This window comes from Prunus mume, linkage group LG4 (assembly GCF_029339155.1).
Source record: "Prunus mume cultivar Tortuosa linkage group LG4, ASM2933915v1, whole genome shotgun sequence".
Classification (NCBI taxonomy): Eukaryota; Viridiplantae; Streptophyta; class Magnoliopsida; order Rosales; family Rosaceae; genus Prunus; species Prunus mume.
The window spans coordinates 1,436,681-1,454,826 of record NC_142701.1 but is presented as its reverse complement, the minus strand read 5'-3'; the positions used below and the strand labels follow the sequence as shown (position 1 = coordinate 1,454,826).

Here is an 18,146-nt window from a genome sequence, read left to right as displayed (position 1 = left end):
TCCATATTTTTGTCGGGTTATAGCCTAGTTAGACGGGCCTAGGGACTTGCCTGACAAAGAACCATTTAGAATAGAAGGATTAGAAGAGAAAGATCTGATGAATCTAATTTCATTAGATTGCTCTCTCTCTTTCGTATCCCTCTATTAGACAATTGTTCATGCATTTATAAATGAGATAGTTGCTGTAAACAATAAAATTCCCCTCGGGAATTGATAATCGGTAAAGATTTGTGTTGATAATCTGTGCAGATTGGTATTGATAATCTGTCAGAGATTGAAGTACAAGGGACTGCAACTATTTTTAGGCTAAAGTCGGAGTGATCTAGGGGACAAAAAAGAGGTGAAACATAGGCATGACAATTAGGGAAGAGGTCCTGATAAAGATATTATTCTATGTATATTTGTTTTTCCTCTATCAATATTCTAGTGTCAAGTCTTCTGCTGCTATTGTAGGAAAAAACAAGAAAGGCTTGGGTGCAATTTGCAAGGAATGAAGGGGTCCTTCCAACATCTCTACAACTTTGGTCATTGATGGCCGATCAGAAGGATTGGTCTGAATGCACCAGAGACTTATTAATACCATCTTTCTTGCTATTTCTTTTTCCTCCTCTGTGATTGCCCCAAAAACATTCTCATCCTTGTCTAGCTCTAGATCTTTATAAATGTAATGTGGAAACATTTCACTCGTATGAGACACTCCCGAATCCAAATTCTTTCTTGCCCCAACCATTTCAAGAACCAACATCCCGTAGCTGTAAACATCAGATTTGTGAGATACTCCTCCAAAGTTCCGACTAAACACTTCTGGTGCAATGTATCCTGCAGTCCCTCTTGTGCCCATCATCGATACAATACTGTCCTTCGTTTTGCATAATTTAGCAAGGCCAAAATCAGAGATTTTTGGGCGAAAATCTTTGTCGAGAAGAATGTTCTGTGGCTTTATGTCAAAATGCAAAATTCTTGTGTTACATCCACCGTGTAAGTATTCTAGTCCTCGAGCAATACCAACTGCAATTTCAGATAGCGTTTTCCATTCTAATCGAAAATTTGCCATTTCAGATCCGTGCTTATGTATGAAATTATCCAGAGATCCATTAGGCATGAACTCATAAATCAAAGCTCTTTTGTCCCCCTCGTAACAGAATCCAAAAAGAGTGACTATGTTGACATGGGAGGTTCTACCAATGCTAGCAACTTCATTAACAAAGTCTTCTCCATTACCCTTGGACTCGCTTAGGACTTTGACCGCCACCAGAAGCCCATCAGGTAGCCTGCCTTTGTACACAGTTCCATATCCACCTTTACCTAGTTTGTCTCTGAAAGAGTCTGTCATTTTCTTGACATTTGCATAGGTATACCGCTTTGGAGTAAGCGATCCATAGTTCCTTATAAATGCCTCAACATCAAACTCATCCCTCTTATCTTTCTTGACGAATAAGACCATTCTTTTTCTTGATATGTGTGGGGGCGATTTTCGGACATTTTGCTTCCACAATATGCATATAATAATACAAAGAATGATTATTATCACGGAAAATCCACCAACAGCCAAACCTGCAACAAAATACTCGTTTCATTATAACTACTACAACGAAAACAAGTAACGAAGCAGTTACTAGATAGTATAAATACTGTTTTAAAGAAGTGAAATATTACCTATTGCAATTTCCTTCTTTTTTCCTGAAACTGCCACAAGATAGAGAAATGTTAATCGATAAATGAATATTGAATTGATAAAATAAGACTATCGACAAATGTTAATCGATATATCTTTCTGGATTTGATCAACAAAAACTACCCTTTTTGTCATTTGCTTATTTGCCTTAAATTTGGTCATTGTGTCGCTAATTTTACTCAATCGAGTCAAATTGTTGCCAAATGCTTATAATTTGATAACATTCCATCTGTTTTTTCTTTTTTCTAAAACCTTAATATTAATTAATTAATTAGTATAGAATCAATAAGAACCCTATAATGCCAAGCGTTGGTTGAGTTTGTGAAGGTCCTTATCTATGCTATCGAGGCCTAGGTTCGAATCCCGCTACCGAAAATGCCTCTTAGTAGGTAATCTGTAAAAAAAAAAAAAAAAAAAGGGTTAAGACCACCTCTATAAGTCCTCAAAGAGACCTTGGTATGCCCTGGCCCTGAGATGGGATAGCCTCTCCTTCCCCTAAACTTTTTTCATTTAATATTCCTTTTTAAATATTTTATGATGTAATCTTTTTATTTATTTATTTTTTAAATCATTTTTGTTCCAATGTTGCTCCTCATAACTTGAATTGGGTAACACTCTTAAGGGTTTAAAAGTTTTACAAAATTTTCTATCCAAAATGTTCAATTTCTGAAATTCGTAGCAACATGATCTCTTTTCTTGTTTATGTCAAGTTCAGTAGTTTCTGTTTTTTGTTTCTGCACACAATTCCCGATTTCTGACCCGGGTTTTTAACAGACAAGCCTAATGACACACACCTAGGTAGCTGTCTAGGATGTAATAAAAAGCTGTGTATGCCACCAATCCTGGAATTCAATTCTGTAATTTATAAGAGAATGACAAGGGACAGACATACCTTCTGCTCCGGGTGCAGTTGCCTTACATACGGTTGCATAGGTCTGATCGAGGCAAAAGCAACTGAATCCACCATTTTTCGTGTTAAGCCCACACTTCCCTCCTGATTCCACACAATTGGTGCATTGAATATTATCGATCTGCAATCCCAATTCAAAGCCCCCATCTACCACTTCCTCGATAGTTGTTCGATTGGCCTCTAGAGCCAGAGCAGCTGTCGTAAAAACCGGAATACTGACCCAATTTTTACAGGTACCGTTAGCGACGGGATCAAATGGGAGACTTCCCACGACATACGTAACATTGTCGTTGTTTGTATCGCAAGGTTGGGAATTAGAGTTAAGCCCCGGGGTATTTATACTTGCACACCCATAGTAAAAGGTCAGGTTTGTAAGCCCAGAAGTATAATCAAACAGAGAGAAGTTGATGTTGGTGTTGACATAAGTCTGAGGACAGATAGTTTCCCAATAGTCCTGCCTGGCAACTGTAACAGAGGGAGCACTATAGTTGGTTTTAAGAATTCTGTAGTTGATACTCGATATGCTGATCATGGGGACATTATCTAGGCATTCCGCATCGAACCCTGGCGGACCACAGTAATTAGCTCGGTTTACTCCCCGAAACGGGTACGAGAGTCTGATGCCACCGCAGTTAATATCTTCGCCGCAGTTTGCATATGGTAGATCATCCTGGCTTAGACTCGACTCAGCGTTGATCGAAAGAAAGTAAGTGATCAAAAGCAAAGGAACCACAGATTGAAGCCGTAGGGAGTGCATAATTGCTGGGAAGGCTCAGGATAAGTGACAAACCAATACGTGTGAAAAATAGAAAAAGGGAAGCACAGGATTACAACTAGGAAATTCACAGGTCGTGATGATTAAGGATGAGTCGTGTTTTTTGGGGCATAGAAGACTTCGAAATATTCAATGAATGGCATAGAAGATTTTCACATTATGATAGATATAATAATACAATTTTTGGCCACTTAACAAGGCCCAACCCCAATAAAAGAAAACCTACAGAAGGATAAATTTATAAGACTTATAGGTGAAACTTTTCTGTTGTTTAGAAGACTTTTCACTACTGAATCATCACAACTGTACATTGATTATTATCTGTCACCAATTCTAATTGAAAACTTGTGAAGTCCATTACAAATATTCCTTCAACAATTCAAATTCATGGGGTCCACACTGCTAAGGTGGTATAGAATTTTTTACACTTCTCCTCTTGCAATTTCTGAATTTCTGTATAGGTAACTTTGAATCTTTGATTTAATTTGGTTTCAAATCAGGATTAAAGGAGACAAATTCCAATGGAGGACATAAATTGAAGTCTACGTGTTTCCCTCTTTTTGGCTAAGTAGGTCAAAGCAAAGATGTTTTAGTCCTTTTTGTCTTCAGATGCATAGGCGTTTCACTAGTGGCTTGGATAGAAAGATTGTGCGAGTGTATTTGCACTTTTGACTTCTAATCGAATGATTGATCGGCTATACAAGGAACCACATCTTAGCCTAGGTTATTTTAGAACAAATATGCTTAACGAAATATTTAACCATTGAAAAAACAAAAAAAATTTGAATTAATAAAAAAAAAAAGAGTTTACATTCTCATTTCGGGTAATGAAAGCTGTTTCATTTTCCCAAGCCAAATTTCTTACAAATCAGCTGGAATTTCCTAATTAATGAAGATCTGCTGACGAAGCTAATTGCCTTTTATTGTGTTTCAGATGGTTGGGATGTGGTCACAGAGTCTTCTGCAGCTATTGTAGGAGAAAACAAGAAAGGCTTCGGTGTGATTTGCAAGGAATGAAGGGGTCCTTCCAACATCTCAACAACTTGGGTCATTGATGGCCGATCAGAAGGATTGGTCTGAATGCACCACAGACTTACTAATACCATCTTTCTTGCTACTTCTTTTTCCTCCTCAGATATAGCGCCAAAAACAATATCATCCTTATCTAGCTCTAGATCTTTATAAACACAATGTGGAAACATTTCACTCGTATCAGACACTCCTGAATCCAAGTTCTTTCTTGCTCCAACCATTTCAAGAACCAACATCCCGTAGCTGTAAACATCAGATTTGTGAGAGACGCCTCCAAAGTTCCGACTAAACACTTCTGGTGCTATGTATCCTGCAGTTCCTCTTGTGCCTAACATCGACACAATACTCTCCTTCGTTTTGCATAATTTGGCCAGGCCAAAATCAGATGTTCTGTGGCTTTATGTCAAAATGCAGAATTCTCGTGTTACATCCATGGTGTAAGTATTCTAGTCCTCGTGCAATGCAAACTGCAATTTCAGACAGTGTTTTCCATTCTAAGCGACAATTTGCCAGTTCAGAACTGTGCTTATGTATGAAATTATCCAGAGATCCGTTAGGCATGAACTCTTAAATCAAAGCCCTTTTGTCCCTCTCATAACAGAATCCAGAAAGAGTGACTATGTTGACGTGGGAAGTTCTACCAATGCTAGCAACATCATTAATAAATTCTTCCCCGTTACCCTTCGACTCGCTTAGGACTTTTACCGCCACGAGAAGGCCATCAGGTAGCCTGCCGTTGTACACGGTTCCATATCCACCTTTACCTATTTTATCTTTGAACGAGTTTGTCATTTTCTTGACATTTGCATAACTACTATACCTCTTTGGAGTAAACGATCCATAGTTCCTAATAAGTGCCTCAACATCAAATTCAAACTTTTATCTTTCTTGAAGAAGGCCAATATTCTTTTCCTTGTTATGCATATGGTAAAAAAAAATGATTATGATGATCGACGGAACAGCAACCGCAATGCCTATATATGGAAAAATTGTTCAAGTTATATGCATTTCAGTGATTTGTGAAAGAAAACAAAGATCGAAACTTCTGGTATTTTCTATTTATCACATATACTCACCTACGGCCAATTGTTTCCGTGAACCTGCACAGAAGAAAGGTTAAATCATAAGAGTTCTTAATTTGATAATAGAAAATGATCATTTGTGTAATTTAAAGACTAGAAAAACTAAGCATAAGTACAAAGTAAGGCATAGCATGAGTGGTTAAGTGTCATCAGTGGCGGATCCAGGATTATGTGGCCAAGGGGGCTTAGTGTAAAAGTTCTGAAATTTTTCTACAAAGAAAATAATGCTAAAAAGATAGAAAGATAGTACTTCCATTCATAATTCATAACAAAACCAATAATACAAGTTACAATTGTCCACGACGAGTTTTCATATTCTGAAAACGTTGCATTATAGTTTCGTTATCAATACAAGCAAAAACATCTCTCTCAATGTAAACAATCAAGCTATCATTCAACCATTGATCTCCCATTCTGTTGCGAAGTGGATTTTTAATAATATTCATGGCGGAAAATGCCCTCTCCACTGAAGCAGTTGCAACCGGTAAAACCAAAGCCAATGTAAGAAGCAAATACACATAAGGAAATATTTCATGCATTCCTTTCTCCACCAATTTTTCCGCAAGACTACTAATCCATTCCAATTGAGAAAAATCAATACTCGAACACATATGATGAACATAAACACCAAGTTGATTTTCAAGCATCAATAAGTCTCTATCCGAAAAATCATAAGGATAAAATTGAGCAAGACGAACTAGCTTTCGTTTGTCAAAAGCTACAAAGTTATTTTTTGGACTCAAGCATGCCGAACAAGTAAGTAACTCAGTACTTACCTCGTTGAAGTGATCATTTAGTTCCGCAAGTTGTCCATCAATTACATGAATAAAGATCTCCACACGATAACGATGATAATTTGTCTTCATTGGAGCATTACGCCGTGACCTCCCTGGAATTACATATTCCTCATCCATGGTAGGAACTATAATATCATGTTTGTAACAAAACAAAGATGCTTGCTCAACCAATTCTTCAAACTCATTATCCCTCATGAACTTCAGGTTTTCCTTGTATGTTGTCACTAAACTCATTGCACTTACAATGTCTTGATCTTTCTTTTGCAATGCTAGAGACAAAGTGTTTGTTATTTCCAATATAGCTTTCATTAAAAATAAGTGAAACACAAACTCAAAAGATTGTATTTCTCCCCATAACTTATAGGCTTCACCCGAGCTATCATTAGGATTATCATAAACAATCATTTGAAGCACATTCACCACAGATGGGAACATAGAAATGATACTAATCAACGTACCATAATGTGAGTTCCATCGTGTATCGCCGGCACGTTTGAGAGTAGTTTCTTGATTTAAGCCCCGCCCCATTATCAGACAATCTTCTTCAAAAGCTCTCACAAGCTCTTCTTGGTATTGTGCTCTAAATGCATCCCGACGCTTACAAGATGCTCCAACAACATTAACCAAACTATTAGCCGTTGTGAAAAAAGAGTTGACATCAATGTTTTTCTTTGCTACCGCAACAAGAGCTAGTTGAAATTGATGAGCAAAACAATGAACATTAAATGCACAAGGTTGTTCTCTCAAAATATTTGTCTTAAGACCATTGAACTCACCTCTCATATTACTAGCTCCATCATAACCTTGTCCTCGTAACTTGGAAAAGCTCAAATTCGCGGAAGAAAAGAATTCATCAATGGCTTCCTTTAGTGCACTTGAAGTAGTGTCGGTCACATGTTGAACCCCCACAAACCTTTCAATGATTTGTCCTTTGTCATTCACATCCATTTGCTCCTTTATTGAAACATCCCGTGCTTCATCCACCATTATTGGAAAATATCTATCTTTTACATCACTCAAGATAAGACCAATGGTTTCTTTAGCACAAGAATTGATAAGATCTTTTTGAATTGAAGAAGCTATTAACTTCAAATTTCCTGGAGCATTTTCCAACACAACGGCCTTAACTTTTTCATCATGATCTGCAAGAAATTGCAAGAGCTCTAAATAATTCCCTCTATTACTTGATTGTGCACTATCATCATGACCACAAAAAGAAAGACCTTGTCGCAACAAATACCTAGTGCACTTAAGTGATGCATTCAAGCAAGTGCGATAAGCCCTGCAAGCTTGGCTTGTTTGCTTGATGACAATTGTTTCAATGTGTGTAGTTTGATGCATCAAATTGTAAGCAACTTCTCTAGCTTGGTTGTGAACACTACCAACCGGTCCAACATGAAGGTTAAATCTTTCTTTCACCTTCTTCCAATTATTAAAGCCTACCCCAGTGAATGCATCACCACCCACTTGATCAAAATTTGATTTGAAGATATAACAATGAAGACAAAACGCAGCATCTTTAGCAATACTATATTCCAACCAATCATGATCATCAAACCAATTAGCAATGAAGCGTCTATTAATTCCTGATTGATTAGTTTGTGGGAATTTATAACTTCTAGGTTGACAAGGTCCCTTTTGTAGATATGCTCTTCAGATCTCATCCCGAATATTAGGATTATAATCCGCCATTCGAGTTCTTAGTCCAGGGTCTGCCTGAAGATTAGCTAAGATCTCATCTACTTCAACTGGTCTTGCATTTGAACTATCCGGATTAGACGGAGAAGGACTATCCGTAGACAATTTTCTTTTAAAGAATCGTTCCATAAATCTACAAATCAATTAATTCAATCAATCATTAATTTTTACCCAAATTATCATATGAATATGAAAATGTCAATAACCCACTCTCAAAATTCAATATACTCTCTAAACCCATATCAATCAATATTCAATATACTAAATTATTATATCAAATATCAATTAATATTCAATATACTCAATCAATTCACATTTTCAATCAAGCATAAACTCAATCAATCTACATTAATATGATTATCACTATGATTCATATCATATCCATAAATTTCATTACATACAAAAAATATCAATATTATTCATATCCATAAATTTCAAGCATTAACTCAATAAAACATAAATTCAATCAATCAATATGATTCATATACATAAATTTCATTACATAAAAAAAAAAATCAATATCAACAACAATATATATTATCAACATATCCATAAATTTCATTGCCAAGCTTACTTGTAGTTGAAGGGCGGAGGGAGGAGGACGGCGGTGATTAGTGGCCCAGCGAAGAGTTGATGATGGAGGTTGTTGGAGGTTGGGAGGTTGGGGGAGAGGTTAGGGTTTGAGAGGGTGGGGAGAGGAAGTGTGAAATTGGAAATGAAGGGTTTGGGGCTGCTGTGCAGATTCGCAAGGCTGGTTTGTTCTCTTTTTTTTTTTTTAAGCGGCCCAAAGCAGCGTCGTTTTGAGGCCAGTCATTAAAAAAATTGGTGAGCCTTTGCCAAGCAGCGTCGTTTGGCAAGGCAGTTAAAAAATTATTCTCAGCGTCTTGTGGCGCAACAACCTTTGCCTCCTCTCACAGGACTTTCATCGAGCGGTTGGCATGCATCCAAGGGGGCTTCCAACAGCTGTCAAGGGCTTCAATAGAGTCCTTGGCCATTTTCCAACCTTCAAGGGTCGTCCTGTTGTCCCAGCGTGGATCCGCCACTGAGTGTCATCAGTGGGTGGCGGGAATAGGTGGCAGCAATGGGTGACGATGGGGGTGGGGGTTTATATAGTGGGGTAAAAACGTAAATGTAACTCACATTAATCATGCATCCAGGGGCTTACTCATTGACCTTTAATAAAACAAAATTTAAAACTTATTCACCTAGGGGCAAACCATTTTCAACCATCAAAGAAGTCAATAGTGGTCACGTAGGTATAAGGCTAAATCATAAAAGGGGTCTCCAAAATCACATAGGTTTTGAGTGCTCCGCATAAATTACGCCCAAAACTTGACTAAACCTTGCTCAAGCTGCTAGATTTTTCACTAACTTTTCATCATTCTAACGTTATATTTTCTATGCTTAATTTCATCAAAGATTGATGCGTAGCTACTTTCTATAACAGCTAGTCAATATAAGACTTTTCGTAATGTCCATTCGGACATAGTTTCATTAGTAGTATCAATTACAATTTCAATCCGATCGCTCTTGTACTAGTCTATTTGTTTAGTTTTCGAATTGCACAAGTGCAATATTGAAGTCCTTATCAATCAAGGCATATAAAAGAACTAATTCAAGCAAGTTCCTCATTACGAGTACAATAGGTTCATTAGAAGTTAAGATTTCTTAAGACACCAGATACCAATAGTGGCACGCTTATAACCGTACTCCGAGATCATTGAAGCTCAGTTTGGGCCTATTTGTCTTGGATCACATGACTGATTGTCGAAGCCCACAATAACACTTGGGAGTAAACACCAATATTTGACAATATTTCAAATTTTTTTTTTTCCGTTTAATACTTCAGTGTAGGGGTGACATTTTAGACCGAAAAATTGCAAAAACCAACCGATAATTTACTACAATGGAACCGCAATCGCTGGAAACGAACCGCATTTGCGGTTGCTTGATTCTGATTTGATTTTCAAAACTTACGTTACATAAACCGAGACTATATATTTTTTTTATAAAAAATTTGCATTTTGTAGATAGCATTGGTGCTCAAACAGCACAACGGGGTCATTTAAATCCACTCACCACCACCAACACTTGAGTTTGTAACATTGGTACATTGCATTTTCCTTTTAGTTTGTAACTTTAATTAACTTTGAATTGGATTTTTCCTTTGGGTTGTAATTTTAATTCATTTTGCATTGCATTTTCCTTTTGGTTTGTAACTTTAAAGGATTTGAAATTGGAATGCTTGAGAAGTTGAGCTTGTGAATGTTTGAGACGTTTAACTTTAGTTGGAATACTTGGAATTATAACTTTAATTTTCTTTAGGTTGTGAATGCTTGAGAAGTTGAGGAGATTGTGAATTTATATATGCTTGAGAAGTTGAGGTTATGAATTTATATTTTTGAATTAAAGTATGCTTGAACTCAAAAGGCTTCAAAAGAAGCATCAAAATTAGGCCTAAAATGTGGAAGATTTGATTTTTATGACACAAAAAGAACTTACGGTTTTAAACCGCTAATTCACGGTAACCGATCGCTTTTTGCGGTTTCTGCAAAAAGCGGTCGGTTTAATTTCAAAAATCACCATACAGCAAATAGTCGGTCAGTTAAAATTCGTGGTTACCGAACCACAACCACCCCTACTTCAGTGTAAGACTTTTATGTTGTTTGATAAAAGTGCCAGTCAATGAAAGTTTTGGTGACCACTAAAACGCGTCTTTACACAAAATGCACGTGTTTTTTTTTTCCAGGAATTTTTATAAATAAACCCAAAAAATGACAACTGATCCTATTGAATTTAAGTTTGATTATAAAATTGCTTTGATACCATATTGAGTATTTTTGGTTTTTTATGAGGTTTGGGGGTTGAGCTTGTTTTAAGAAATTAATGGCAGTTTTGTAATTTATAAGAAGTTAAAAAGCCTTTTTGTTATATTGTAAATGAGCTTTTCTAAAGTCCATTTCATATGGGATATTTTTATAATTTGGACTTTTATATTGGGTATAATAGTGAATCTCCTTTTTATTTTATGTTTCTCCAGATCGTTGGCCCTAACTACCATGGACTCTTCCTACTTTCACGTGGACAATATAGCACAGAATTCCCAATTCCCGACCCCGGTTTTGGCAGAGCAGCCTAATCACAAACCAAGGTAGCTAGCTAGGATGTAATAATAATTTTTTTTTTATAAAAAGCGTGGATACCACCAATCCTGGAATTCAATGACTTCAAAATCTTCTAACATCTTACCATACTCATAATCCGTAATTTATAAGAAAATGACAAAGGGCAGGCATACCTTGTCGTCCGAGTGAAGTTGTATTACATATGGTTGCATGGGCCTGATCATGGCAAAAGCAACTGAATCCACCATTAGTAGTGTTAAGCCCACACTTCCCTCCTGATTCCACACAACGGTTACATTGATCATCATCAATCTCCAAGTCCAATTCAGATCCCCCATCTACTGCTTCGCCAAGAGTCATTCGATTGGCCTCTAGAGCCACAACAGCTGTTCTAAAAACCGGAACAATGACCCCATTTTTACAGGCGCCATTAGCAACTGGATCACTTGGGGGACTTTGTGTGGCATACGAAACAGTGATGTTACCATTGTTCGTACTGCAAACTTGGGAACTAGAAGTAAGCCCTGGGACACTTGTATTGCACCCGTAGTAGAAGGTCAGGTTTGTAACCTCAGAAGTATAACTAAATAGCGAGAAGTTGATGTTGGTGTTGACATAAGTAAGAGGACAGATAGTTTCCCAATAGTCCTGCCTAGCAACTGTAACAGACGAAGCAATAGAGTTCATTTTAAGAATTCTGTAGTTGATATTTGACATGTTGATCATGGGGGTATTGTCAAAGCATTTGACCTCCAACCCTGGCGGACCACAGTAATTAGCCCGGTTTACTCCCGAAGGGGTACCCGATGCCTCCAACGCCACCGCATGATTAATATCTTCACCGCAGTTTGCGTATTGTTCATTGTCCTGGCCTAGACTTAACTCAACTTTGACCGAAAGAAAGGAAGTGATCAAAAGCAAAGGAAACAACAATTGAAGCAGTAGGGGATGCATATTTGTTGGGAAGGCTCAGGGTGAGAGAAACCAATACAGATTTAAAAATAGAAAAAGCGACATGGAAGCAGTAGGGGATGCATATTTGGTTTTCAGTTGTAGGCCTTTGAAATATTCAACGAATGGGACACAAGACTTTCACATTTTGATAGATACATGGTTCTGCCAAGATTTCAATGGTGGATCTTTTGAATATATTTTTTTCGACCAACTAGCTTGTGGTGGTACTCCTGCTTTCAAAATTAGAAAAGATACAAAGTTGCTGAAACACAGAGAGGATTCCAATCTGTTGCGTCATAGGCTTGAGCTTATCCGTGAGAATGGGATGGATACATTTTGTTTACACCATAATCAACCGAACATATCCAGCATCAAAGCGACTAGCACCAAGGCAGACACGCCTTCTTCCCTGCCGAAGGAAGACACCATTCAAGGTGCGGACATCTGCGAAGCTCCCATTGCGAAGCTCACAAACTGCCGAACCTAATCTCCATGACACGTGTCACCACCACGGCGACTTGCACAAAGTCCCATATCAAAATTCTACACAAACCTCCCACTTTCACTTCCCTATAAATAGGGAACAGTACTCTAGTAAAAAGGGTAACTACTTTCTTACCTTTTACTGTTACATAACTCTACTAAAGTTACTACTCTTAGCTAACTTTAGCATCGGAGAGCCTTCGGTTGTCACCACACCGGTGTCCGAAAATTAACGATTGCTTCTCCTACTTTGTCTTCAACAGGCTCAAACCTTACAGAAGGTCTTCACCTTCTCCACTGTTGAAGACAAACCCCTTTTCTCTAAGTTGACCCTCTTCGGAAAAAGAGCATCAACACACTTCACTCGAAGAGTAGAGTGGCTGCAAACAAAGTTTCTAATAATATTTCATAATCTACTTTTTCTATTATACAAAAACAGTAGAATTAATGAGAACAGCTTTCATTCTGAGTTTTCGGTTAATAAAAAACGGTTTCATTTTCACCAAGCCAACTTTCTTTCAATTCAACTGGCAGTTCCTAATTACAAAAGATCTTCTAATGAAACTAATTGCCTTAGTCCATTTCAGATGGTTGGTATGTGGTCACAGAATCCATTGCAGATGGTTGGGATGTGGTCATAGTGTCTTCTGCAGCTATTGTAGGAGAAAACAACAAAGGCTTTGGTGCAATTTGCAAGGAATGAAGGGGTCCTTCCAACATCTCTACAACTTTCCTCATTGATGGCCTATCAGAAGGAATGGTTTGAATGCACCAGAGACTTACTAATATCATCTTTCTTGCTATTTCTTTTTCCTCCTCAGATATATCCGGATCCCCAAATGTATTTTCATCCTTATCTAGCTCTAGATCTTTATAAACATAATGTGGAAACATTTCACTCGTATGAGACACTCCCGAATCCAAATTCTTTTTTGCTCCAACCATTTCAAGAACCAACATCCCGTAGCTGTAAACATCAGATTTGTGAGATACTCCTCCAAAGTTCCGACTAAACACTTCTGGTGCAATGTATCCTGCAGTTCCTCTTGTACCCATCATCGATACAATACTGTCCTTCGTTTTGCATAGTTTGGCTAGGCCAAAATCAGCAACTTTCGGGCAAAAATATTTGTCCAAAAGAATGTTCTGTGGCTTGATGTCAAAATGCAAAATTCTTGTGTTACATCCACGGTGTAGGTATTCTAGTCCTCGCGCAATACCAACTGCAATTTCAGATAGTGTTTTCCATTCTAAGCGAAAATTTGCCATTCCAGACCCATGCTTATGTATGAAATTATCCAGAGATCCATTAGGCATGTATTCATAAATCAAAGCTCGTTTGTCCCCCTCATAACAGAATCCAGAAAGAGTGACTATGTTGACATGGGAGGTTCTACCAATGCTAGCAACTTCATTAATAAAATCTTCTCCTCCATTACCCTTGGACTCACTTAGGACTTTGACCGCCACCAGAAGCCCATCAGGTAGCCTGCCTTTGTACACAGTTCCATATCCACCTTTACCTATTTTGTCTCTGAAAGAGTCTGTCATTTTCATGACATTTTCATAGGTATACCGCTTTGGAGTAAGCGATCCATAGTTCCTTATAAATGCCTCAACATCAAACTCATCCCTCTCATCTCTCTTGAGGAAGGCCATTATTCTTTTCCTTGATATGCATATAGTAAAAAAAAGGATTATGATAATCAACAGAGCAGCAACCCCAATGCCTTCTCCTGAAACAATCACAAGATAGAGAAATGTAAATCAATAAATGAATATATGTATAATCCATTGATTGAAAAAAGACCATGCCAACAGACATTTTGTACTTACATGTTGCTAATTTCACTAAATCTAGTCACTTTGTTGCCAAATGTTCACAATTTTAGAACATGGCTTTTTTTTTTTTTTCTCTCTGTAAACTTATTAAAATATTCATTAATCAATTTAAAATCAATAAGAATCCTGTCGTTTTAATTTGACTGTGGTATTTCATAGCAGGAAAGCAAAGTATAGGTTCGCAAAACTAAAAGACGAGAAAGTTTTGGATACTGGATTGTCAAAACACTACGCAAAAATTTCCAGAAATTCCTAATTCACGACGGCTTACTGTTGCTATCTTTCTAAATCCCACCTGTGAAACAAGAAATAAAAATATGAAGTCAACAATTCCTAGTTAATTGTCACTAGTAGTCTTCGGTTTGAACTTTCTTTGTAATTTAATGGCGTGTGTGAAAAAATTCAGGGCTTGTCAAATATAGGTCCCTACAATTTATATTTCCTAGACATATATCCATCATTCTATAAATCTATGTGTAAAATCCAATTTCAAATTTAAATGATCAGTGGGATATAAGAGGTCATAGTATTCCTATGTTTTTACATCCTTGCCACTATAATTCATATTTTATTTATAATTTATTCCAAGCATTTCATGAACTGCCATAATTGTAATTAAAACTCCCTATTAATAGCATATCAATCACCCTATTTCTTTTGGTTGCCATTCCCTCTAACATATGACCCTTAAAATTGAAAATTAAACAAATATGTAAATTACATATCCAATAATGTACATATGAAAAATATAAATATAAATATATGTATAAAAATATAAGGTATATTATTTACCAAAAAAAATAAACAAAAATAGGTCAATTACTTTGTAATTGAAATTTCCGTACATTTTTCATAAATTAAAAATAAGTACACAATAATTTATAGAAAATAAGTACGTTGTATAATTGAAAGTTATGCATATTTTTATAAATTAAAAATAGGTACATTACTTATAAGTCTAATGGCAAGGATGTAAAAATATAGGAATACTATGACCTCTTATATCCTATTGATCATTTAAATTTGAAATTGGGTTTTACACATAGATTTATAGAATGATGGGTATATGTCTAGGAAATAGAAATTGTAGGGACCTATATTGGACAAACACTAATTAAAATACACTTCATTGATTTAATTGATGTGGCATATAATATAGATATGCCACATCATGTGGTATAAAAATGTGGGATAAAAATGTGGTAAGTGTAGCATTACTAAAAAAAAAAAAAGGTACATTATTAGAGAAAAAAAATAGGTATATTATTTTGAGAGAAAAAATAGGCTCATTTAAAAAAAAAATTCATAAAACAAACAATAAAAAGATGATCAAATTATTTTTTATAAAACAAGTAATAAAGAAAAAAAAAATACAATATTTGGAGAAAAAATAGGTTCATTAAAAAAAATGTTTTAAAAACAAAACAATAAATAGATTATCAAATTATTTTTCAACATAATTAGAATGTACACTATTATTGATAAAACTATAATAAAAAAGAATACTGGTCATATAATTCATAAAAAGAAAACAACATTAATTCCTAAATTTAATATTGAATTTAAATTATTAATACTTTAAATAGATTACTAGTCATAATTCATAGAAAGAAAACACCATTAATTCAAAAATAGATTACTAATACTTTAATGTGGAATTTAATATTTAATTTCAAATAAGTTTCTAAATTAGTTCCTACATCCATTACAACTATTTGGAGATATTTCCAAATTCAACGGGTATCATTAGTTACACCCTCAATAACACATTAACTTATAAATATGGGTAGTTTTGGAATCCAAAAAAAACAATAAATCAGATTTTAAGTTATATTAGATAACTTGCTTAGTTGGATCCTAGTCATTGGGTATTATTTGAAAACATTGGGTATTTTACATAGAAAACTAATGGAAAGGGTTGTAGGTGATTTAAAATGAATTTTATGGGTTTAAACTCAATTTACTATTTAGATTATTATTTGTATTAAAAAATATATATACGAAAAAAAGAAAAAATTTAAACTTCAAGGACGTATGGTGTGGAATATGGTACCTGATAAGTCACACACCCGATCCCCACAAAGGCAAACGGGCCGGTTCGTATGGGGGTCAAACCCACAGCCCGTTTTAAAATTAGGACATTTAGCGCATTCCTTATCATAAGGGTTGGTATAGTTAACATTAAAGCCTTCCATGATCGCTTCCTGAAACAGCGACCTGTTGGCACCGAGCTTCGCAGCCGCGGTCTTGAGAATCGGCACTGTAGTTTCAATCTTACACTTGACACCGCTCATAATCTGGTCGATCGGGAACTTCTCGATCAAGTAATAAGAGTCGTTGAAAGGCAAATTGACGTTGCAGTGAAACCAATTCTCGGGCTTGGGCGTAATGGTAGAGGAATTACAGCCGTAGAAAATGGACACCTCCATGTCGTCGTTCTCATTGTAGGCGAAGAACTCGGATTTGATAGTTGTGTTGGCGAGTTTGTCTGTGCATGTCGAGTTCCAGAGGTCTGAGCGGCCTAACCTTAGATTTTTGTGAACTGGGTTGAGTTCGAGAACTCGGTACCTCAGCGACATGATGGTCAGCTCGGGCGAGTCGTCCACGCAGCTGATGTGGAACTCCGGTGGACCACAGTGGGCAGGGCGTGCCCCGCCGGTGAACGGGTATGAGAGGCCTTGGAGCGGGCCACAGGCGAAAGTCTGGGAGCAGACGGAAGGGGTTTCCTCAGGCTGTATTTCCTTAGACGAAAACGGTGTCGTGGCGTCCGCGGAGTAGAAGAAGAAGAGGAGAAGGAGGAAGATTGGGTGCATTTTGGACGGGGGTGGGAGTGTTGTGGGCTTGCTGGTAAATGCCAATAGAGATTAAATACAGGTTTGATGAAGAACGCGTTGATTAACTACAACTTGACTTGTGACAAAAGCTTGCATTTTGGTCGTCTCTGTTCTTTTTATTTGACGAGTTATATTCATTAGAGCATCCGCGTGGGGCTCTCTAATGGGACAAAAGCTTGCAATTTCTATTCATTAGCAGCATGAAGGTAAATAACAAGTTGTCTACCGTGAAGAAATTGTTGGAGGAAAATAGGAAATATGAATTTAAAGATAATAATACTTTTTAATAAAATTGTAATCATCAAATACAATAATAAATTTACATGAAATTAATGTAAATTAACAAACACAAATAGAAAATACTGACAACTTTAACGATTGTAGCTTGTAAGAATTGTAATGTCCTAAAGACAAATTTCGCCCCTACTCTTGTGCTCACAGTTCTATAGGCGTCTATCTCCCAAGATTCAACAATTAATAATCCTAAATTGAAGTACTTCAATTTAAGACTCTAGTGAATGATAAGTTCATTATTTCCTATATTTGTATATCTCTTATATTTAGTTTTTGTAGGGAAAGTTAATTAAAAATAGCATTATTACCTTACTTTTCTTATTTTCAGCTATTATGCGCTGTTGGAAGGGTTGACTGAAAATCGACTTTTCGAATGAATTTTAGCACAAAGCCAATTGGAGGAGAAGAAATCTAAGACATTGAGGATCATTGTGTCAAAGTTCCATAATTTTCTACCAAGCCAAATGCCCAAGACTAGCAAGTCAACACAACCTAAATTGAAATCCCGTCAAAATTGCACTACTGTGGAAGGTTGAAGATTTGAAGAAATTTCTGATTTTTTCTAGTGGCGTGTGATATATGCTTGGAAAGCTTAGAGATCAAGCTAAAGTTCTCATATTTTTGCAGAATTTTCTAGGAAATGGA

At 36.5% G+C, this 18,146-nt stretch overlaps 2 protein-coding genes across 2 annotated transcripts; both read right to left on the bottom strand.

The window, feature by feature from the left end:
- Window positions 1–227: 227 nt before the first annotated feature.
- Window positions 228–3,503, bottom strand: LOC103342695 (LEAF RUST 10 DISEASE-RESISTANCE LOCUS RECEPTOR-LIKE PROTEIN KINASE-like 2.1). The gene is made up of 3 exons (XM_008246333.3): window positions 2,568–3,503; window positions 1,657–1,686; window positions 228–1,554 (listed from the first exon to the last, which is right to left on the bottom strand). The coding sequence occupies exons 1-3, from the start codon at window positions 3,340–3,342 to the stop codon at window positions 416–418; spliced, it is 1,944 nt and encodes a 647-aa protein (XP_008244555.2). The 5' UTR covers window positions 3,343–3,503; the 3' UTR covers window positions 228–415.
- Window positions 3,504–12,160: 8,657 nt separating this feature from the next.
- LOC148917617 (LEAF RUST 10 DISEASE-RESISTANCE LOCUS RECEPTOR-LIKE PROTEIN KINASE-like 2.1) lies at window positions 12,161–17,232 on the bottom strand. The gene is made up of 2 exons (XM_089051422.1): window positions 16,427–17,232; window positions 12,161–14,267 (listed from the first exon to the last, which is right to left on the bottom strand). The coding sequence occupies exons 1-2, from the start codon at window positions 17,184–17,186 to the stop codon at window positions 13,105–13,107; spliced, it is 1,923 nt and encodes a 640-aa protein (XP_088907548.1). The 5' UTR covers window positions 17,187–17,232; the 3' UTR covers window positions 12,161–13,104.
- Between the last annotated feature and the right edge of the window lie 914 nt (window positions 17,233–18,146).